The sequence below is a fragment of the Schistocerca nitens genome, chromosome 1 (genome assembly GCF_023898315.1).
Source record: "Schistocerca nitens isolate TAMUIC-IGC-003100 chromosome 1, iqSchNite1.1, whole genome shotgun sequence".
Lineage (NCBI taxonomy): Eukaryota > Metazoa > Arthropoda > Insecta > Orthoptera > Acrididae > Schistocerca > Schistocerca nitens.
In genome coordinates this window covers 963,807,589-963,831,356 of record NC_064614.1, presented here as the reverse complement: position 1 = coordinate 963,831,356, position 23,768 = coordinate 963,807,589, and the positions used below count along the sequence as shown (strand labels likewise).

Genomic DNA, 23,768 nt, shown 5'->3' with positions numbered 1-23,768 from the left:
CCACCATTACTTCCCGCGTTAGACAATTGCCCTGCATGTCTTTACCTAGCACTGTAGAATTTACCAAGTGACCTCCTGCAAGTTCAATTAATCTGTGAAACTAATTCATGTCCCTCTGGTGTAACTATTCGGTTTGTAAGAAAAGTGTCACAGCAACATGCTTGGAGCCACTCGCCTGAACCCATGTCTGTACCCGATGTCACTGCTACCACAGAGCCACTGCTTTTCTTTCTACATGCATTGCCTGTTTCGGCTACCTCTGCCACATCACAATGGACTGTGGGTGCCAATTTACATCATTCCTTTTCCGGGCATTGACAGGCATCTGTTCGCTGACTTGCATCTGACGTCAAGCTACGAACCTGTCGCCAATGGCATTTTGGAAAAGCTCCACTCTACTTTGAAGGCTACCATCACCTGCCACAACAGAAAGTGGACTGCTGCCCTGCCACTAGTACTTCTTGGCCTCTGCGTCACTCACAAGACTGACCTCGAGATGTCAGCTGCTGATCTTGTTTATTGCTGACCACTTTGCCATTCCAGGTGATTTCCTACAGCCCAGTGACCTGGCCACAGAAAATGTCCTGCCCAAATTCATTGTCGCATGATGTGCCTGTTGTCCACCCTTCCCCAGTGCCACGGTGAATGCAGGACATTCATTCGTGGTGACATCTCATGCACCCACATTACACTGTGTATTGACACTCACCAGCCCCTGCTTTGCCTGCACTATACTGGCCCCTACCAGGTCCTGAAATGCGACTTCAAGAAATTTACCCCACATCTCCATGGCACCCTGAAAAGCATTTCAGTTGATAGGCAGAAGCCCGCCTATATGCTGCCCGATCTCAGACTGTGTAGCCCACCTACTGTGTTTGTCAGCACCTGCTGGCACATGCCACCAATGATGCCAGTACCACTGATGATGGCAGCCGCATCGACATTGCTGACACTGCTGCTGCCAACATTTAGCCAAGGACCTCCACCACTGAAGCCTACCATACCACGGCCAGGGACACCATGGAAAACCAACCTTGCTAAGCTGGCACCATCTCCGACCCACCAGCCATGGACAACACAGGTGCTAGCATCCCCAATGCCCAGGACACTCATGTGCCAGCCCGTCCATGTCCCCCGCAGCCTGAACCTCATACAAAAATTCTGCCTCTGCCACTACCAGCTGCCAGCAGTGGTCCCAATGCTGCATCAGTGTCCCTGCCGCTCCCACAGCAGAATTATGTCACACACTTGCAACAAGCTGCGGATGTTCCCATATTGCATTTGATGTTTCAATCACAATATTGGAATGATAGTGTGTCTTGAGAAAAAATAAAAGGAAAGTGTGATACATATTGAGCTCTTTAAATACCTTAAGGCGGAGTTCAAAGGACTGTAATGTTTGTGGAACATCAGTTGCAAGACAAAGTTTTGAGTAGCCTCTTGCTGTTGACTTCTTGCAGCATGCTTCATCTGACACACTCTAGCAAACAGACAAATCAAATTGGAATTGTGGAGGAATCTGATAATGATTTTTGAGTTGACATGCAAATAAGGACAAAACAGTTCAAATAACTACAAAAGTCTGAAATGATGTGATTTATGAAGTATTCCCAGCATGACTGATCATTGATTATATATGTGGAAACTTGTCTTGTCAGTGTAAAGATAAATAAGGAATTTGTTATTTATTTTACTGCAAATGTGCACAACAAAAGAAATGAATGACTGATAAAAGAATGAAACATTAGTGGCATCATACATTATAATTTGTACAAGGTGTGACTAAGAATACTATTTCCACACTCGTTTTGTGAAAAGCAGCAATAATGACATTGATTCCTTTGTCTCATATGAATTAAGCCACATGATTATCTTGTACAGTTACTTTGTTGGGAAGTGTGATACAAGTATAAAAATAGAACAAACCACATTCAGTAAAGACTGCTGCAGGACAGATTGCTGGATGGTGTGGGGAAGAGTCAACATTAGCAGATTACTTTGTTCTTTTAGATTTCAGAAGAATGTATTGATACTATTACTAAAGATATAATGAAATTAATAAAATTGTGCCTATAAAGGGAAATGCACATGGCAGCTCATATTATGTCTTATGTAACAACTCAGATTTTGCTGTCCTGCCAAGGCACCGTGGCACTTTACCAGTCTTACTTATGAAACATTTAGTCACTGCATCTCTATTTCTTATTGCTGACACATTTCTTCTTCTTTGTCCAAGTGTGAGGCAGACCCAAATCCCTTCACAGTAAAAGATCTCTTGCATACATAATTATCCGGAACACAGTATGGTTTAGTTATGTCAGTAACAAAATCAGATTTTTCATTAATTGCTTGCCGGAACACAAGCCATTTGTTTGACAATAAGTGAAGAAAAACAGTTACTAATTTTGTTGTGACTGAAACTGTAAGACCAAACAAGAAAAATTGATGCACATAGTTTGTAGGTAACTCTGCCACTGAATCTGTGATTGTCTGTCTCTAGATTCAAAATGAAAATAACTCGTAATGGAATTATAGCCACCCTTGGTGTGGAGGGATATGACAATAACTCATAATGGAATTATAGCCACCCTTGGTGTGGAGGGATAGCTGTGGTGTCAGGATGGGAGGTGAAAGTGGTTTGAGGTGAGATAGCAGACTGGTGAAGGCCCAGAGAGAAGCGGCTGTCAAAATTAATACTTTATTTCCCATTTGTACAATAACACTGTGTCAGGGTAGGGCAGCAACCATGTCCACATGCCAAGGGAAGAGGCCTGGTGGCCAGCAAGATGTCAACTAGCATTCTGGTGAGCTGGCTGCACCATGTGCGCAGCCAGCTTTGCTAATGCCTGCACTCAGTGGTTGGGATACAACCCTGTTGCTTCATTTGCACTGCAAGTTCCAGGTCTCAGCAGCATGTGAAAACGAATTGCGACATTGGCCAATTCTGATGACCAACTCGTCTAGGTGGCCAGTGATGTGTAGCATGGAGGCACACGCATCGTGGTGGCAGGAGTTGACTGCTGCACATGGGATGCGACCTGCTGCCCCCTGGGCAGGAATGTGGCTTTGGCTGGAGTGAACCTGGAAGGCCTGCTACACTGTGGCAGTAAGCCTGGAGGATGGACTTAATTCAGAAAGCTGGTACTGTGATGGAGACTTGAACTCGTGACTGCTTCTTGCTGCTACATTTGGTTCCTTTTACTGGCATAGCACCCCCACTACCCCACTCCCTGTCCTGGTAGAGTAGCTGGGCTGCAAATGAAACTGCTACAGAAATTGCAGCTATTTATATAAGGTAGCAGAACATCTGTTATTACAGTGTGCCACTCTAGTCACATGCTCGGCAACATACCAAAACCCGAAGGTGGAGAAATCCCCTTGTCCGCACTGCAAGAATTGTGCATTACTGCATCACTGGCACGTTTCACTGGTCTGTCTCGCAATAGTTCAACAGCTAAGTTACTATAACTGAAATAACAATACCCTGCGCCCACCAGCTAACAGTGTCTTCTGCAGTACTCCTCTACATATTCTCACTGAATTGCCCCCAAAATGGTTGTAGCATTATTCTACCCTCTCCTCCATGGAAAGATCTGTCTCCTCAGGTCTCACTTATGACTGATCTACTGCAGCATATCGCATGACCACATTTAACTTGTAAATCCTGCTTGCTAGATTTCTTCTACGCTGCTACGTTGGTTGTTAGTACTCCACTTAACAGTCCATTAGTTCCTTTGTAACGTACATCATGCCATGCCTTCTAAATTCTATCAATCATGTTCCCTTGGCTATTCTCTTTGCAAACGTTAATGGCTTGTTCCTCTTAAACTCTAGTAAATACATTTCTCAATAACCTGCACATTACGTAGTCCACATTCATTTATTTTCATGCTCTAGGGATCCAGTCAACTGGAATCTATATTACCGGTTGGTTGGGTCAATGGATGGCTTTCTGCCTCAGATAGGTGAAGGCTATGCAAAGCAGGGTTACACCCACAGTGATGCTAGGTACTGTGAAGATCAACATCATGGTTATATGTCATTGCTCTTTACCATCCCCAAATTGTCTGCAGCTCGTGGTCTAGGGGCTAGCATTGCTGCCTCTAGATCACGGGGTCCTGGGTTTGAGTCCCTGCTGGGTTGGGGATTTTCTCTGCTCGGGGACTGGGTGTTTGTGTTGTTCTAATCATTTCATCATCATCACCATCACCATTTGTGAGAGTGAGTAGTTTGGATTGTGAAAAGAAAATGGACTGTGTAAAAATTGGGACTTTGTACAGGCGCTGAGGATCGCGCAGTTGAGTGCCCCACAAACCAATCATCATCATCATCATCATCATCATCCCTAAATTGCTTAACCATTGCATCAATTGTTCTGCTGAAATCTGACTTCTTGTGCAATTATTGATTGGTGTAGGGAATGGATTGGGTGTGGTTTCAATGTATTATTCAGGAGTACTTCCAGGTCAGTACAAGTATGGCTGTGTCATTCTCAGCTGGGTAATTCCTGTTACTGTGGCTGGTGGATGGAAGGTTGACCTTGTTATCTTGCATGCTGTCCCATTAATAAATAACCCATTACCACCCCTCAGGCTTCATCTGCCATGAGCCTTCCATGCTTGTAACAACTTGCCACTACCACCACATTATCGTACATGGAGTTAATCCAGTGCAACCACACTTACTGGAAATAAGTTTACGGTCCCACAGTGTCACTCAGGCAATACTGCCCTGTTGTTGTGCCCATGAGTAGCTACACCATACATCTGTTTGTACCAGTTTCAATCACCGAGGATGGACTCACTATAATATTCTCCCCCTCAGAATGCAGCAGTTCCTCCTCCATCACCACCACATTTCTGTTTGCCTTTTCAGAGATTGATAAAACACCACTATGCTCACTTGTACAAACTTTCTTATGATTCCCCATTTCACTGGATATTGATGAATGGTGTAACATCTGAACTGTGCTTGCTTCCATGCTACTGGGAATCTAACCAATGTGTACATCTGCACCTCTACTGGTGCCATATGGCAGTAAAACCTCTGCTTACTGGGCTCTGCTACCAAGCTCAGCTCCAACTATGGTTTCCACTGCACTTTCCACAACACTTACGAGTATCGCTCTGTTGGTAATAGGATAGAACTCAGCTGCCCATGCAGTGTGTGATGAATAGCTTTCTGTAAGCTCACCATTACCACTTGAGCATCACTTTCGCTATTTGCTAATGGTTGTAACAGCCTTGTCATACTGATCTTGCATCCAACACATCCACACTTGCTTGCTTGATTCCTAGATCTCAATTTACAGTGTACTCTGATGCCTTTGAATAATCCATCACTCCACTTGTTAGTTTTCGTAGTGTATGTGTATTCTTCAACACTCTGCACTCTTCTTTCCAAGCTTGCTGTCTGTGCAGTATTCCACTTCACCACCAACTTGCTATCCTCTCCTGACTTCTTCACTGCCTCCACTGTCATGTTCAATTCCCTGATGTCACTGGCATCTGTTGTCCCCAATACAGTCTTCAAAATTCTTCCCCCAGCACCTATCCGATCCCATCTATCCAACCCTTTTTCTGCCAAGTGTTCTTATGATTTATCCATCTTCTTAGATTACCTAGAAACATTTCCAAGCAAGCCCTGGCTCTCGGTTTTCCATTGAAGCCCAGAAAACACCTGCTCCAGCCTTCTCACTTCATTCCACAATACCCAAGCGTTAAAAACTAATCTTGATGCCAATTGATGGCTGGTAACCACCACATCTTATTTAGAAAAAGAACACCTTCCTCCAGGTGGTGATTCAGCAGGTCCCCCATTCCACTTGGGGTGAAGAGATACAACACTCCCACAGCTAGCATTCTTTTTGTCTTCAACCACTGTGTACACCAGCCTGAGAACAAGGACTATCATCTCCCCCTCCCCCTTAGAAGGCTGCTGCCACTCGTCAGCATACCCATACAAAGAAAATTAAAGGAACCCCCAACTCTGACACAAGAAACACATTTCTTTACCCTCAATATATTACACCTCACATTTTACACATTGTGCCCTAAGTGAACATCAACAATAAAAATATCTCTGTCACTTCCTTGAACTTAATACATATGGCACCTCCCAAACAGGTCACACTCACACCCACTTTTGCTATTCCTCTTTCTCAGGCTGTGCTCTTACTACCCCTGGTATTGACTCAGGAGCACCGTGGAACAGTCACGGGCATCCAGTATGCACTGCTGTTGACCACGCTGGCAACTGTAGCCTAACATTGACTGATGATGTAGTTTCAACCACTTGGTAAGATCCATGGTATGAATTTCTTACTTGACCCTTTGCTGTGTAATGGCTGGGTAGCATTATCCACTGCCATATTCTGTAATGTGGTAAGCTCCGTGTATGCTTCACAGCTTCCTCCTGTTCCTCCAGTGCCTTTGTGTTCACCATTTGCCCTCATTTCCATACTTCTCTTACCATCCTCATGGAATCATCAACCAACTCTCTGTCCTTGCCCCTTTTTGCCTTAATCATATCAAACAAGATGGCATTTTTCTGCCATGCAGTATCTCTTATGGAGATATTCCTTTATTAGTGTGTATCACTGAATTGTATGCCGACACAACAAATGAGATGTGTGTCCCCCAGTCATTAAGGTGTTAGTTCACATAATGGCTTAACATCCTTCTGACTGTATGATGTACCCGTTCCATTCTGACATTTGACTGTGGCTGGAGTGTCCTATTTCTCAATTTCTTCATACTTAAAGCAACATAAGTCCTTTATCAAGTCCAACGTAAAATTTGTCCCTTGAACTGTAATCATCATCTCTGGCACCCCAGACTTAAGTATCCAGCTGTTGACCACGGTCTGTACAGCTGTAACTGCTTGGTGGTTCAGCATGGCAATCATTTCCACATACCAAGAAAAGTGATCTATTACTGTCAACACAAAATGGGTCCCTGCTGAACTCTGGTTAATTGGTCCCAACACATCCACCTCACTCATTTCAAATAGCTTCGACACTTCTGGAAGTCTCTCTAATGGTATTTGTTTATTGCTCAAAGGTGTACACTACACACAATTTCTCATATACTGATCCATAGCTCCCTTCCTTCCCTTCCACCAGTATCCTGCAGTTGTATTTCAGTTCATTACTCTGCACCCTCCATGACCAGACAGCACGTGTGCATGCATCTCCCTCAGGACTTCTTCCTGCAACTTAGGTGCCACAACTACTCGTACATGACAAAATGTCACACATGCCTAACTGCAGTTGCATTTTATATAGCTTACAGTAACTGTCAGCTTTCTGTGCTGCTTACCATTCAGCAAGGACATGACACAGGACTTGCACAGTTGCTATGTTTTTGCTCAGAGTATCCACATTTCCATGTTTCTTACCTGGCTTGCACACCACTTCGTAGTCAAACTCGCTGAGTATAACTGCCCGTCTTGTTAGTCTGCTGTATGGGTATTATTGCCTATATCCAAATTCATATTACATCCTATAAACACAGACAGACCAGTCCAATACAGCCTGTGAAGCAACTTATTTAACAGGTATTTTATTCTTCTTGTCATCAGTGGTAGCTGTCATCTCAGTACTATTAATGTTTTCATAAACAGTCTTTCTTGCAAATCAATTGCATAAGCATCTCATAGCTGCATGTTACATAACACTTCCGCAGCCCCCTAGTATTACCAGAGGCTGTGGTGCGATGAACACATCCGACCTTTGGCACCCTTAACTAGTTACACGATACACAACCACTGTGATGTTGAATATATAAAAACATACAAAACGCACGTGCCACGTCACTCTGCGAGAACTGCTGCACAAGCAGCTGCATTGAATGGAGCCACAGCCCTGTTGCTCTATACAAGGAGATATTGATGACGTTTCTAGGAAGACTGGCATGGTCAATCACTACTTTTAATTCTTTCCCATGAAGATATCAAAACTACGTGACTCTGTATATGAGGATAAGCATCTCTTTCTCTGTGGCTGGATAGTTTTTCTCTGCCCTTTTAAGTTGTATGATGCATAAGCTGCAGGATGTTCCTGCCTAAAGACCTCTTGAGTCGGGGTACACCCCAAAGTGTGGTTAGATGCATCACAAAATAATGTAAACCGAATCTGAAAATCTGGAAAAATTATGACTGGACTTGACGTTAAAATTTTTTTAGCTCGTCGATGTGCCCGGACAGTCCACACACATGAATTTCAGACCATTTTCCAACAGCTGCACAGCTGCATGAGTGGTTGCACTATGTCAACGAACCCCCCAGATATCTTCTATAATAGTTCAAGAGTTCCAAAACCATCTTTGTTCTTTACCCAGCTTTGGAACTGGGAAATCGTGTGTCATCCATACTAATCTTGGGTTCGTACTCACCCTTTTCTTGCTGATAACATGCCCAAAGTAACACACTTCCTCCAAAGCGAAATGACACTTTTCTATAACATCAGATTTGTAACCAACAGCCTCTTAAATATGTCTCTTAAAATGTTGCCTACGTTCCTCCACATCGTTTAAGAATACGGTTATATTGTCCAGGTAGACTAGATACTGGTGATGCTCCAAGCTGCTCAGTAATCCATCCAACACTCACTGAAACATTGCAGAACCATTCTTCAACCCAAATGACACCCTCCTGTAATGATAATGGCCCCAGGGTACAAAAAATGCTGTCTTCCATTGGTTGTCTAAAATCACTTCTAAGTGACTGTATCCACTTCATTCTTGAGCCCAAACAGCATCCTCCTGTGCTGATAAAGGCTCCAAGGTACCAAAAATGCTGTCTTCAGTTGGTCCTCTAGAATCAGCTTTAACTGATGGTATCCATTTCTTTATCCACGGTGGAGAATTACCGGAAAACTCCAAGTTATCAATGTTCTCTGCGATGTTGGGTATGAGACATGCATCTTCACTGTTTTGTTATTCAGATGACGGTAATCACAGCAGAACCTTTGCTTCTTAGAACCAGCCATATACTTCTTAGGCATGACTACAATTCTTGCTCCCAATCGGCTATCGCTCTCTTCTATTATCCTATCAGTGAACTACTGGTTGATAAAATCCACAATCGGTTGTAAATACCGAGTATCTGCCATGGTTTCCGGTACACTGGTATTTCATTTCCTGTCTGAGTTGGGTGCTGTGTAATGGGCATTGATGGTAATGGATGCAAGGGGGAAAAGAATCTTCAAGTTCCATCAACACTTCCTCCATTCGCACTCTCTCGACTCCCTTTAGATGCCCCATCTTCTTACATAATGCAGTCTTAGCGGTGGCCTGTGTGTGCTCATGGTTTACTCCCTCTCTGCACCAGTCATCCTCCTCTGAAATGCCCAAATTTGATACTGACATCCCTTTCGTCAGCTTTACCTCTTTGCCATCAAAATTATCTAGATTCATGAGCACTACTATTCCTCCATCTCTCTCCTGTATGCATATAATACTCCTTTTAACAAAACAACGTGCTGAATCCAGCGCATCATTCCCTTTCAGTGGCTCAATCATACACAACATGTAGAGAGATTAGTCTGGTACCACACCACTCAAGCGACTTTCCATTGCCACCTGGCACACAGTCATGTGAATCAAGCCTTAGTGCATTTGTACGCGATTAAATCGGATTGCACAATACTGTAGATGCACCTTGCAACAGCTCTACACTGATGGCAGCTTCCCCTAATTGGAATGTTTTCCGCCTAAGTTCCACTGCATTACACCAAAGATCTGTTTTGGGATGATGTTGACGCAAAAAATCTAACCCCAGGATCATGCTGTAGCCCTTGCTTATATGAGGCACTACCTCCACACATTGCTTTAACTGAACTGCCTGTACTTGAAAACTTCTTTCTGCTGACCTCTGTGGCCTTACTTCACTATCTCCTACCCCCCAAAACCTGTACCATCGTGGGTTCCATTGCCTCCACCTTACTAGATCTTCACTAAATACTGACTTGTGCACCCCTGTGTGCAGAATGCCCAAACAAATTGTGAACATCTTACAGGTTGCAAGTGCTGTTCTTTGCATTTACACCAAAATTCAGGCGCATCTGCCACTTTGTATGGCCTAAACAAAGTATCTCTCAAATTACAGTTACACTTCATTCTAGACTTGATGTTTGTCACACACACCAAAAATAATAAATAGTAATCTCACTCACCCCACTGTGTTGACACTGCAGGCTGTGGTCTAGATGATTTGCTGCATGGATGATGCAACACCTTCTGCCTGCTGGAGACAGTGCCACCACTTCTGAATCCTTGAGGCAATGGTAGCAGGCCAGTTAGCTTAAAATATGACTGTAGCTGACTTCATAAACCACATATGATAGATGAACATGAGTCATAGTTCTTCAGACCCTTCCAGCATTAAGAACAATTTCAGTACTTTACCTGCATTTCGTATGCAGCAATGTATTATCCAACATTCACAAAACATAATCTGGTGAGTGACTATAGTTTTCACTACAAACTTTTTGAAATGTGTGCAGTGGGTTACTTAATTTTGAAGGGCCATAATAACTATAAAAAACAATCAAAAGAGAGCAAGTTCATCATCAAGGTAAGATGTGCGAGTGTAATGTGTGAAAGAATAAATGTATTCATCAAATAGTTTCCTCAAAATCGACTGAGAAAGTCTGCATAGGGGAAACATTTGCAAATCTTATAACAGTGGTCTTTAATTTTTCATGTGAAAAGCAGAAGTGTTACTGAGAAACTAACTAAAAAGACAGATGTAGGTTTGCTACATTACATTAAAACATTAATTAACAGTATTAGGAAAAGGATAGATTGCTGTTCACCATAAAGTTGACCCATTGAGTTGCAGACAGGGACAACGAAAAGACTATTGCACTTTATAGCTTTCGGCCAAAGCCTTCTTCAGCAAAGAAGATATACATAAATTCACACACTGAAGCACGCCTCAAGCACACATGACCGCTACTACTGGCAGCTCTGAATGGAATGTGACTGTCACATGAATAGCAATCTGGAGTGGAGTGGAGTGGGGAGGGGGAGAGATAGCAGGGTACAGATGGGCAGAGAGAAGAGCACTGTATGTTTGGGCATGCAGGGACTAGATGGAAGCCTGACACAAGACTGCCAGGTTTAGTGTTGGGGGGTGGGGGGGGGGGGGGTGAGGTATGGGGGGGGGGGAATGGGGAGTGGGAAAGGAGAGGAGCAGGAAGGGGAAAGATCGGGTAAGTACATTGGCACAGGGTGCCATATGAAGAGAGTGAGGGAATGTGAAAAGGGAGGAGGTGATAGGATGAGGGGCAGAAACTCTTGGGTGGAACATGTGGGGACAGTAGGTTACCAACGGTTAAGGCTACGATAATTTTGGAAGTGGAGAATGTGTTGTAAGGATAACTCCCATCTGCAAACTTCAGAAAAGCTGGTGGTGGAAGGAAGGAACTGAACTGTGCTGCTTTGGGAATTATCCTTAAAACATGTTCTCTGCTCCCAAAATTATCCCAGCCTAGACTTACGGTAACCTATTGTCCTCATGCCCTTCACCAAGCAGCTTCTGCCCACTTGTTCTATCACCTCCTCCCTTTTCACATTCCCTCACCCTCTTTGTATGCCACCCTGTGCGAGCTATCCTTTCCCTTCCAGCTCCTCTCCTTCTCTGCTCCCCATCCCTCCCCCTCCCCCCTCCCCTCAAATACCACATCTCCCAATGCAGTGCTTGGCCATCTCCAGTCCGGGTGTGCATTGCCAGACAGTGCTCTTCTCTCACCCCACCTGAACCTTTGTAGCCCTCCTGCTTCTCTGCTGCACTCCAGATTGCTATGCACATGGCAGTAACATTCCGGTTGGAGCTGCTGATGGTAGCAGTCCTGCATGCATGAGATATGCTTGTTTCTGTAAATATGTTTGTTTTCTTTGCTGAAGAAGGCTTTGGCCGAAAGCTGTAATGTATAACAGTCTATTTGTTGTGCCTGTCAGCAACTCAGGGTATCATCTTTATGGAGAGTAGCAGTCTATGCATAGAAAGTTTACTAAAGCTAGAGAGCCTTCATCATCCTAAGAAGAAATGGTGCCACGATACTTCCATTGATGTCAGGTCACATGCTTGCCATGCTACTTCCATGTATCTGCCACTCAAAAAAGTCACATCACGTGTGCACCACTTCGGTGGTTGCCCTGCCTTAAGCATGAAATGATTTTTCTTTATTTTTCTTGTTTTCACATGTGCTGTGGAATGATGTGTTTTGTCAGTACTGGTTGTATTCTTATAATGTTCTTTCCTTGTATCATCAATAGCTTATTTTAATCTTTGCAATCCCTGTCCTAGAAGTCTTGTTTGACTAACCTAGCACCATGTTACTTTCTGTATACAGGCTGTCTCATTTATCTTGACCACCCTAAATACCTGTTTGTCCAGATGCAAATTACAAAATGTTTCAAGCAAATGTTCTTTAGCTGTCAGGGAGACATCAATCAGCATGATTGCCTTCATCGTAGCTATGTTCTTTACAAAGATATGAAAAGCAGTATGACTTTTTTAAATGGTACCCTGTATTTTTTATTTGGTAATTCATTTCCTCTCTTAAAGACCTATTCAAAAATGTATCACAGTGTACCATTCACTGAAACACAATGTTATTAATTACATAACACAACATTGACGTTGACACTCCCAGCACTTAGTGCAGGTACTCAGGGTAATGGAACACATCCATGTGCTGACGTTGACAGGGGATAAATGTAAACATAAGTAGAATGCACACCCGTCGTCCCATCAACCATCGTCAGTTGAAGAGAAGGTATAAATGCTACTCATCTATGGGGAATGTAAGTTAGCAGAACAGTAATTACAATACTGTTTTCTTATGTACAGGTACATTTAGTACAGTAGTTTAGTCCTTTTAAATACTGTTGTGTTGAGTAGGCATACAGTAAAGGCTGTCCTTCCTACAAACTGCATCGACATAACGTTTCTGTTATTATTATTGTTGTTGTTGTTGTTGTTGTTGTTGTTGAAAGTAGGCGAAATGCTACGCAGGCAGCGGAACTGTACAGGGAGTGATATCCTGACAAGAACCCACCTTCCCAATGGATGTTTTCTGGTCTTCTTGCAATGCTTCAGGAAATGCGAAGTTTCAATCCACGACAATGCAATCATCATAGCTCCCGCACAGACGAAGCTGCTGAAGTTACTGTTCTCACTTCCACTGCTATGAATCCACATGTGAGCACACAGCTGCTTGAACACAAGATTGGCATTCGTAAAACTAGTGTACATCGTATTCTTACACGTCACCGGTTCCATCCTTACCATGTACACCTACATCAAGAATTGCGTGGGAATGATTTCCAGAATCGTGTACAGTTCTGTCAGTGGGCACAGCAGCAAATCCTCACCAACTCGAACTACTTCTCCAATGTTCTATTTACTGATGAATATTCCTTCTCAAACAAAGGACAGGTACATACAAGGAATGTGCATTATTGGTCCAGCGACAATCCACGATGGCTTAGACAGGTGGAACATCAGTGTCAATGGATAGTTAACTTCTGGTGTGGGATGCTTGGTACTACAATTATTGGCCCTTATTTCACCAATGGTAGTCTAAACGGCACAGCGTATACCAACTTCCTCAGACAAATTCTTTCTCCTCTTCTGGATGAAGTGTCGCTAAGAACCAGAATGCTTATGTGGTATCAAAATGATGGATGTCCAGCACATAATGCCTTGTGTGCTTGTTGTGTTCTGAACTGAAGGCATCCTGCCCAATGGATTGGTCGAGGAGGAACAGTTACTTGGCCTGCTAGGTCTCCTGATTTAAATCTTCCGGTTTGGGGATGCATTAAAGACGTTGTCTATCACGATATTCCAACAACTGCAGAGGACATGCAGGAACGTATCATGCTTGCTTGTAATTCTCTTCAGTAGGCAACACTGGAACAGTAAATAGTTCTTTCATTCAATGAGTGCACCAGTGTATCGGTGTCCAGGGTCACCACTTTGATCACCGTTGAATGTTCTACTCCTGGGAAATGGTACACGAGAGTCAAAGTCAATTATGTGTTATGTTTTTACTTGGTTTTCATTTGATTTCTGACATCTCCAGCAACTGGACGAGTTTGTGATCCTGGGCTCAAAGTTAATGTTGTGTTATGTAATTAATAACATTGTGTTTCAGTGAATATGTTTTTGAATAGGTCTTTAGGAGGGGAAATGAATTACCGAATAAAAAATACAGGGTGCCATTTAAAAAAGTCATACCGCTGTTCATATCTTTGTGAAAAACAAAGCTACAACAAAGGCAATCATGCTGATTGATGTCCCCCAGATGGCTAAAGACCATTTCCTTGAAACATTTTGTAATTTGCATGCATTCTTTCAGCTTGGTCATAGATACCTTTACTATCAGATTTAAATAATGTTTTATGTCTGAGGTCATCATGGTTGGTGAGTTGTTGTTACGTGTAACATAATGTCTCTTTTCATCCTTACTGTATCTTCAGTGTTGGTAATTATCAAATCATTATGTTAAGATTTATTTTCTGAGTTTGTTGAAGTGTAATTTAGAATAATTATCTCAACTCATTTAACTTTATCATCTCATTAAAATACCAAGTGTGTGGTAATTATCAAATCATTATTTTAAGATTTATTTTCTGAGTTTGTTGCTGTGTAATTTAAAATAACTATTTCAACTGATTTAACTCTATTATCTCATTTAAGTACCATGTGTATTAATAAAGTATGTTTATCAGCATACAGGAAATGTTTCGTTTTGCTAAATAAATGCACATTTTTGCAGCTTGTTTTCATAATGGATGATCACCATTTATCTGTGTAAATATGTAAATTCACTAACTTTGTCATTAAGTTTTTTAATAAAATTCCCGTTGCAGTTGAAAGATGAGAGGCCACCAAGTATAAATTGTGTAGATGCACAAGGAAATTCTTGTCTTCATTGTGCGGCATATAGAGGGCACAAGGAAGCAGCAGTACTTTTATTACAGAATGGCATTGACACCACAATTCAGAATACTCGAGGTGAGAAAAGTAATTTTCAATCATGAAATTGGTTGTCTTGGGCTTCCAAAATGTGGCTATATTAAGGTATTTCACTACAAATGGGGATATTGAGGCTAGTTTAGGTATTATGAAGTATAGTTTACACAGACAAAGTATAAAATACTACCATGAATGTACTGAAATGCATGTATTGTTTATGATGTGTAGGCATAATTGTGCATCCCTGTATACCGGCCTGATGAGGCTGTTTCCATGAATGCCCATAAACATCAGAGATAACCATAGTCTCAGTCTTCCAACAATTTCCTCATCAAAAGACATACCTCACAGTAATACATGATTGTAATTATAAAAGCAACAGACTTACTGTAACCGCATATCCAGGACCATTGCAGAAACAGGTTCTCAGTACCACTGCTGCCATTACTACTACTACTACTACTACTACTACCACCACCACCACCACCACCAGTTGTACTGTTTGGTCATGACAAGTTGACTCATTGAGTCTTGGCTGTTGGGAATGGCAAGTGGTGTGCTTTGGCCTTGATTAGGGCAGTCAAGGGAGGGGAGCATTGAGGGGAAGGCAGTACCAACTCTTTCCCACAGTGCTGGCTGCATTGCCCATATTTTGTGCATTTATGAAAGCAGAGGTGACACGTGGAAATATTGACAACACTCATAGAACGAGTATCTTCCAACTAATGCTGATTTCACCGCTACTGGCAACACTGTTAAAAAGGGTCAACTTATCATGAACCAACAATAGAAAGGGCACATGTTATCATCACTATAGCCAATGGTTTCAAGTCTTAAGAAACCAGTACAAAATGGTTTACATGTTTGAACATTTTGCAACTTTTTCTGAAATTCAGGACCAATATTGTATCATGTCTTACAATCTGCCTTTCAGATAAACAGAAAAAAGTTAAATTTAGTTTGTGTGTAACTCTAGTGTGGTAGTGATATGTATGTAATAAGGTGGGTAGTGAAGCTTTTAGCTTTAATTTAGTTGCTAGTCACTGTGATGGAGTATTACGCAAATAAGTGATAACAATACTACTCTGTGTAATTAATGCTTTGACAGAGAATAAGAAATAGAAATAGTGTTCCCATATGGGTCATCTCTCTCTCTCTCTCTCTCTCTCTCTCTCTCTCTCTCTCTGTGTGTGTGTGTGTGTGTGTGTGTGTGTGTGTGTGTGTGTGTGTGTGTGTGGGGGGGGGGGGGGGGGGCGCACATAGAAGCTGTCACTCATTTATCTTGTTACGTGCACATCACTTTAATATCACGTAATTTAAGATCTGAGAGATAATACAGACTTCCTTTTGTGAAGCTGTGCTTTCCATGTAATCCAATTTAATGTTGCTCTTGACTGCTGTGAAATGAGGTTAAGTAAGGAGCCACTGGGCAAATGAAATTCTCATCCCGCATCCTTTACAGTTGAACCACCCAGAGACACCCCATGTTCTAACTCGGTGTTACACTCTTTCAATGTGTATCTCTCCTTCAGCTCCTACAGTTGTTGTAGCCATTCTCCACCTTATACTTTCTGTTAACAACATAGTTCCATTGTGAGAAGGTGTTTGTAGGATTAAGAAGTGCAGAAAAAAGAACTGTAAGAGTGAAGTCCTTGAGTCAGGCTGGGAGGTGTGTTTGTTTGCTTCAATTAGTCGAGTACTATATGTGAAATGCAAAGATTGTGCGTGAATGTCCAAGTCAAATCTGGTTGGTGAGCAGCCAGCAAACTCTCTCCCATGAGAGTTGAATTTTTTTATTGGTATTAAATATATTCATTACTTTTTGAAGCTATCTTATCAGAAATGTAATATATTTTGTGCTACGATGTTGCAACACTTTTAGTGCAGTATTTCATTTCTTTTCACTTTCTGTTGGCAGTTTAAATGCAACACCTTCTGTTTTTCCACAAAAAGGAAACTCTTCAGCTCCTGTGCAATGGGCTGCTGTCTTCCAGAACTGTATATTTACTCTGCAAGGCAGCATATTTTAATAACTTCATTATATATATTCAAAACTCAGTGTGGTGTGTGACCAGTCATACAAAAATTCACATCTGTGACATGAACTTTTAATCTTTGCTCAGTTGCCACATTTTTGTTTGACAAAATGATGAATTTATTTTTCCAGGACAAACTGCTGTTAATTTAGCAAGGGATCCACATATGCAACAAGTTCTGTGTGTCCGACCAGTACGTCAACTTCAAAAGTCTGCTGCACGTTTTGAAGGACAACTTCTTAAACGATCACGATTTCTTGGTTGGAAGCCAATGTGGGTATGTTATAAATTATTAGAGTGAAATCAATAAAATAGGGCACAGTAGTAATTTTGTTCATGGATTTTTTTGAGTCAAGTGTGTGTGTGTGTGTGTGTGTGTGTGTGTGCGCGTGCGCGGGCGGTGGTAGGGGGATGTGCACATCCACTCGTGCATATGCGTTCATATGTACTTCTCATTCAGAAAGGAACTGGTTTGATACAGATATACAGAACTCAGAGTAATAGAGTTATTAGCATTGGCCAGAAGGAGTGAAAACAGGTCCAAATGAAATTATTGTTATACATCATCAAATTAATGATGATTTTAGTTTTCCTGTAGCAGTAAAATAATTGATTTTAGGTTGTGCATATAGAGTAGCATATTATAAATTGAGGGAAACAATGAACTACTGCATCATACAGTTATTGAAGGAAACACATACACGAGTTAAATGTAAACATCTGACTACGAACCATACTTAAATTGAACTACTTTGAGAGTAAATGCAGATAGGAATATGTGTGGTTCATCCATAATAGATAAGCTTAATAGTGTTATACATTTTTCATTCAGTCAGCCAGCCATATGTGCTTTAGTTGTAGTTTGTTAACTAGGAAGTGAAGTAGTTACATTAAGAGGATATTCACAGTTATTTGAATTCAGTTTTAAACAAATTTAGTACCTCTGGGGCAATGAAACCAACTGAAATGTTTCATGTATCACTATCTAATGAACGCCTCTCCCCCATCACAATTGTAAATGGCATACAATATACTCTGTTTGTGGAACTGAGATGTAATTTGCGTTACTTACACAATCAAACTTATGAAATATGTTCTTAATGTGTATTTGTGGTGTTTTAACCCTTTTGCATGCCATGGGGGCTATATTTCCCAGTAACTGTGGTTTTTTTTTCTAGGATACATTGTACCGCTCCTGTATGTTCCTGGCATGTAGTAGTGATTCACTGCACAAGTTGTAGTTTCTGTTTGTTGTGAAATATATCTTTTAGGGGCATGGAAGTACACATACCAGCAAATAATGATGTTTTAAAGGTTCTTGGGAAGTATGCTGCTTACTACCAAAGTAATTTCTCAAAGGAGCTGGGGAAGTAAACTTACCACAAAGGGGAAGTATACTTACCACAAAATTAACTGGAAATAAATCTTACCACCTCTGCGTGCTTGATATCTTGTGGTAGTACACTGCACCATGTGTGTGAAAGCTGCTACAGCAATCAGTTTCCGATTGTCATTACCTTTTCCAAAATACATTTCTTCATTTCTACAGTATACATTATTGTGACTTTTATCGGCCCGTGTCTTTGTGTGGGCATTGTGAGAGAAAACTGGAAAGAAGTGCTTTCAGTGACAAGAGAGGAATGTAGCTTGAAAAAAGGAGGATATTAGTTCTTGTGCAGTTGTATTGGAGATATAAAGTGGATGAACAACATATCTCTCAATATTTTGACAACTTCAGACAATCCTAGGAATTTGTTACAAGGAAGAATAAAGATGGTATTACCAGCAGTAACAATTGTTTAACAGCTGTAGCAACATACAATAATATAATGGGAAGTGTAGATCACTTTGGTAATCTTAGAGAACACTCTGCGATAGGTCAACATTCTTATTAATGGTGGCACCAGATTCTCTACTTCGTGCAAGTTGTGGCGATTGTAAATATTTTTATATTCTACCAAATTAATGAAGGACAGGGATGATACCAACATCAACTGAACTTACTGTTATGACTCACAAAACAGTTGATAGGCGGCTTCACATACTGCTCGAAGAAATTCTGACCACACATGCTGCTCGAAGAAATTCTGACCAAGAAGAACACTGTACCAGATCATGTTCAGCTGGCAAAAGTGGGACATCATGTGTCCATTTTGGAAAAAATTACAGACAATTCCAAAAGTGCTTTAAAAAAAAAAATGAGGCTAGAATAAAATACATATGCTATTTCTGCAGAGTGCACATGTATTGAACCATGCTTCTGCCAGTTCTATGGAAACAAAATAATAAAAAATTTGACACTCATTTGAACATTTGTATGGGAAAGAAATATTACTTGTTTAGATGTTCTAAATTGTTAATGTTGATTATAAACTGTTTGTAAACATGAAACGTAAATATTTTTGAAATAAAGTAAAATAAAAACACACAACGCTTTCTTATTTTTTTTCAGCTTTCTGTTCAGCTCGCAAAGATATTGTGGTGATATATATACTGTCATAGTTTTTGGTCCTAAATCCTAAAAGTAAAATTATCGAAAAATAAACATAATCAGCTAATCACAGGTCTAATATGATAAACAAAAAGTGTCTTTGCTGAATTGCTACAAAAAAATGGGTCCGCAAAAGGGTTAAGAATTGGGTATATTAGATTGATACCATTAGTGGAGGTGTGACTAGAAGATGTGAAGAAATATTAAGCCTGTGATAGGCACATAAACAAGATGTTGCAAATATTGCTCATTCAGTTTTCCAAACTTGTATTTATTTACAAAACGTAATATGCATGTGCTTGCTCTGAAATAATATGCAGCTTCAACATCTTCTTTATATGTGTATCCACTGTTCAATACTTCATCTACACTGTGAGTAGTCATTTTCACTCATATCTATACTAAAGTAAATTCCTTTACTAACAGTGGTCAGTACATTAAAAACCTTAAAATGATCAGTGAAACATCATATTTCTAGAACCATCAAAATTTATTGCAGTCAACCCGTTTCATTATTAGCTTCCTCCTCAAAAGTTGTGGAAAAGGTGATGTATTTTGACTGAGCATATCCGTAAATATAATGTTCTGAGTCAGTCACAATTTGGACTGAAGAAAGGGATCACAATCAAATATGCCATCTATTCTGCAGTTAATTGTGTATTAAGATGTTAGAGTGACAGGATTTCTCCTATCGGAATTTTTCATGATCTGCGTAAGGCACCTAACTGCGCAAACAACATTCTTCTGGAGAAACCCATTTTTCTTGCTATATAAGTAAATTATCTTCCAACTTACACTATTAAAGTAGAAATTTGCTGAGCAGAACTGCAATAACAGGAGCAGCAATGAATAAAATATTCAAAAGTATTATTGATTGATGGGCTATCGCTTAATTAAAATGGTTTATTCAGTTCTAGGTTGGATGTATCATCATCAACAACAGTAGAGCATGGAGGAAAGAAACCATGTAAAGCTGATAGTTCAAAATTCATGGATGTGCATTTTTATCAGAACTTGAATTTGAAATCTCATACTATAAATCTTCCAAAACACTTCAGTTCAGCAAAATTTCCTCTGCATATGTTTGGTGCTGAAAGCATTCAAAAATTAGCTTTCTTTGCGTAGCTTCATTGATGTTGCACTGAATAAGTTTCGGGTCAATTCCATACACAGACACCAAGTGCTGTAAGGATAATAACCAATATCCATTCTTGAACTACTTGTAGATAATGATTTAAAAAGTTGGTTGTATCAACAATGGCCTCCCAATACGATTACATTGTGATGAAGTTTGTTCTGAAGCATTAGGCACAATTTTTAAAAAGTAGTAGCACTTATAAATGTAACACTAGAAAGAAAAAGAACCTCCACTGTCCACAACTTGCCATCAGTTTTGCTCAGAGAGGCAAAGGATGGAGCCATTACAATATCTGACCACCTCTCTTCCAATTAAAAGTGCTGACAGATAGAACTGAAATAATTTGCGCTTGAAAACTCTTTATATTCGTAGACGAATCTCTGAGTCGATAGTATAAGTACTTGGTTGACATACATTTATCAAATTTTGTTGTAAATAAAAAAAAAAAATCCAGATCTGAGATGTGATCATAAAGTCATGGGAATTTTTATTTTTCTTAATTTTTATTTATTCATCAACATTAACTTGTCCCCTTGAAAGTTATCCCCCCTCACATATAATACACTGTGCCAGCACTTTTTACTATTTTGGAAGCACTTCTGGAAACCATTTTTCATTAATGGCATTCAGCTCCTTCAACAATTCTATTTTATCTCATCAGTGGTGGCAAAATGACATCCGTTTATGGTTCTCTTCAGCCTCAGGAATAGAGAGAAGTTGCAGGAAGCCATGCTGGTGAATGCAATGCTGAGGCAACATATGGCTTTGTTTTCTGCCAAAAAAAATTATTTGTCAAAAAATCATGAACCAGTATTGAGATGTAAGCAAGAACATTATCGTCATGCCATTTCCACCAGTGGTTTTGCCTCAGTTCTGGCTATTTTCTTCAGATTTCTTCACGGAAATGATGCACAACTTCCAGGTAGTATACCTTATTGACCGTACAACCATAGGGTACGAACTCGTATGCACGATCTGATTATAATCAAAGAAAACAGTGAGAAGAACCTCCAAATGTGATTGTAATTGTCAAATTTTTTTCAGTCATGTCTCTTCAGTCAGTTGCTATTGAGATGATCGGGCCTTGGTTTTGGCATCATACCCACATACCCATGTTGTGTCACCAGTTACAATCTTCTTTAGATGTTCTGGAACTTTGTCGACTTCATTCAGGAGTTCCTGAGTGATGTCTATATGACATCATTTTAGGTCAAAGTTCAAAAATTTTAGAACAAACACTGCTGCTACACATTTCGTGCCCAAAACATCTGAAAAAATTGCTTGGCATGAGCCAAATGATTTTCCAAAATCGTCAGTGACCTTTCTGATGATGATCTAGTGATTTTCCATTACCATTTTTTTTACTTTTTGCACATTTTTGTCAATAATTGATGTGCTAGGGCATCCACAGCAGTCATCGTCTTCTACGTCTTCTCGACCCTCTTTGAAATGTTTATACTACTGTAAACTCTTGTCTTACTCATATAGTAGATTCACCAAAAGCAACAGTCAACATTTGAAATGTGTTGTTGCACTTCATTCTATTTTTCAAACAAAATTTCATGCAAATTCTTTGAACCATCTTTTTAATAAGTAAAAATTCACTGAGCACTTGGAAGTACCTATAACCTTTTCGACTGTCAACAGTAAACTAAATATTCAAAACAGCTGAAAATGCATACATACATGTGGAACATGTGTACCAGCAAAATAAAAAAAAATCGAAATGCAATGAATAATGCCCATTAAATTAAGAAATCCTCAATACTTTTTGATCACACCTTGTGTGCCAATGTCTGGCATGTAGTGATTACATTTGCACAGAGAATATGTATTGTATTTGTGAACCTACTGGCACATTTCACATCATAGTGACTTGTCATGGATATCATCCATGGAACAAGCAAAAACCTAAACTTAATTAAATTTGCTTTTCTACAGGCTGTGCTGGAACGTGGGGTTCTTACATATTTCAATAGCAGAGCTGATGCTTCCACAGGATTTAAGAGAAAGGACTTTAAGTATCTTGATGGTGCAAACATTTTACCACTTGACTGTGATAATTCATCATTTGTAGTGCATTTCTCAGATGGAGCAGTCCATCGACTTAGTGTTGTAAATTATGGAGAAACTACAGGACAGATAAGCAGACAGGTATAACTTGACATGTATGGTGTCTACATGGATATTATAAATTTATTTGTTTTAAATTATGGATTATTTTCTGTTTTAGAAATGGATCAATGCATTTTCAGAACATGCAGAATTCAGCACGCACTACTTAAGTCAAGGTCATATTAAACATGACAGTGATGAAGAGGATGACAACATTAAACCGCTTGGGTCCATGCAGGTAAAAGAAAATCTACTATTTTAACTGAAACTAAGTAAACAGTTTGAAAATATCCCCACTCAGTTATTCCAGATGTCAGTATGTATGCGTATGTGCATAATACATTAAATCGCATAATCAGTTGTTTCAGAAATTTGCTTTGCTGGCATCTTGCACATTAAACAGTTTTGGGAACTTGGTGATCATTGCTAAATGGCATGTGTATAGTGCTGGTCTTTTCACATTGTAATATTAAACATGTAAACTGCACGGCCATCTAGTGAACAGTGGAAACTCAAAATTGCTATTACAAAGAATGCACACATGAAAACAGTGAACTGACACTATTTACGTTACGCCATTTAGAGGAAATTGTTAAGAAATACTCTGTACAAAAAAGAACTGTCATAAATATTTGGCAATTCAGCATGAAAGATTGGCTCATACAATGAAAGTCATCTCTGTGAACTAGGAAGAAGAATATATTGTACATATGATCCTCTACACTTCCAAGAGAGAAGTCAGAAACTTGACATCATCTTTTGCAATAATAAGATGAGAAATGTACTTAGTTAGAGAATGTAAGTTTATTTGTGAGATAACTCACGCTTAAAAAGGAAATATGTTTTCATTGTTGGTAAGACATGGGAAATATAATTTTGGTTACTAAAAGAATGGAAGTAGAACCAGACCATACAGGAAGTCAAGAACCTGCTTCATGGTGTAGCGTCCATAGACAATTATAAGGAAGATATTCTATGTATGTAGTACATTGTATAAATG

The 23,768-nt window shown here is 40.2% G+C and overlaps 1 protein-coding gene across 1 annotated transcript in view; it reads left to right on the top strand.

Moving 5' to 3' along the window:
- The window catches only part of LOC126194829 (oxysterol-binding protein-related protein 1-like), a 424,899-nt gene that overhangs the window by 80,253 nt on the left and 320,878 nt on the right, over positions 1 to 23,768 (top strand). Inside the window, exons 6-9 of the mRNA XM_049933164.1 lie at positions 14,883 to 15,027; positions 17,156 to 17,301; positions 22,595 to 22,807; positions 22,887 to 23,006. Of these exons, the coding sequence (XP_049789121.1) occupies positions 14,883 to 15,027; positions 17,156 to 17,301; positions 22,595 to 22,807; positions 22,887 to 23,006 (624 nt within the window). The remainder of the gene's footprint in view (positions 1 to 14,882; positions 15,028 to 17,155; positions 17,302 to 22,594; positions 22,808 to 22,886; positions 23,007 to 23,768) is intronic.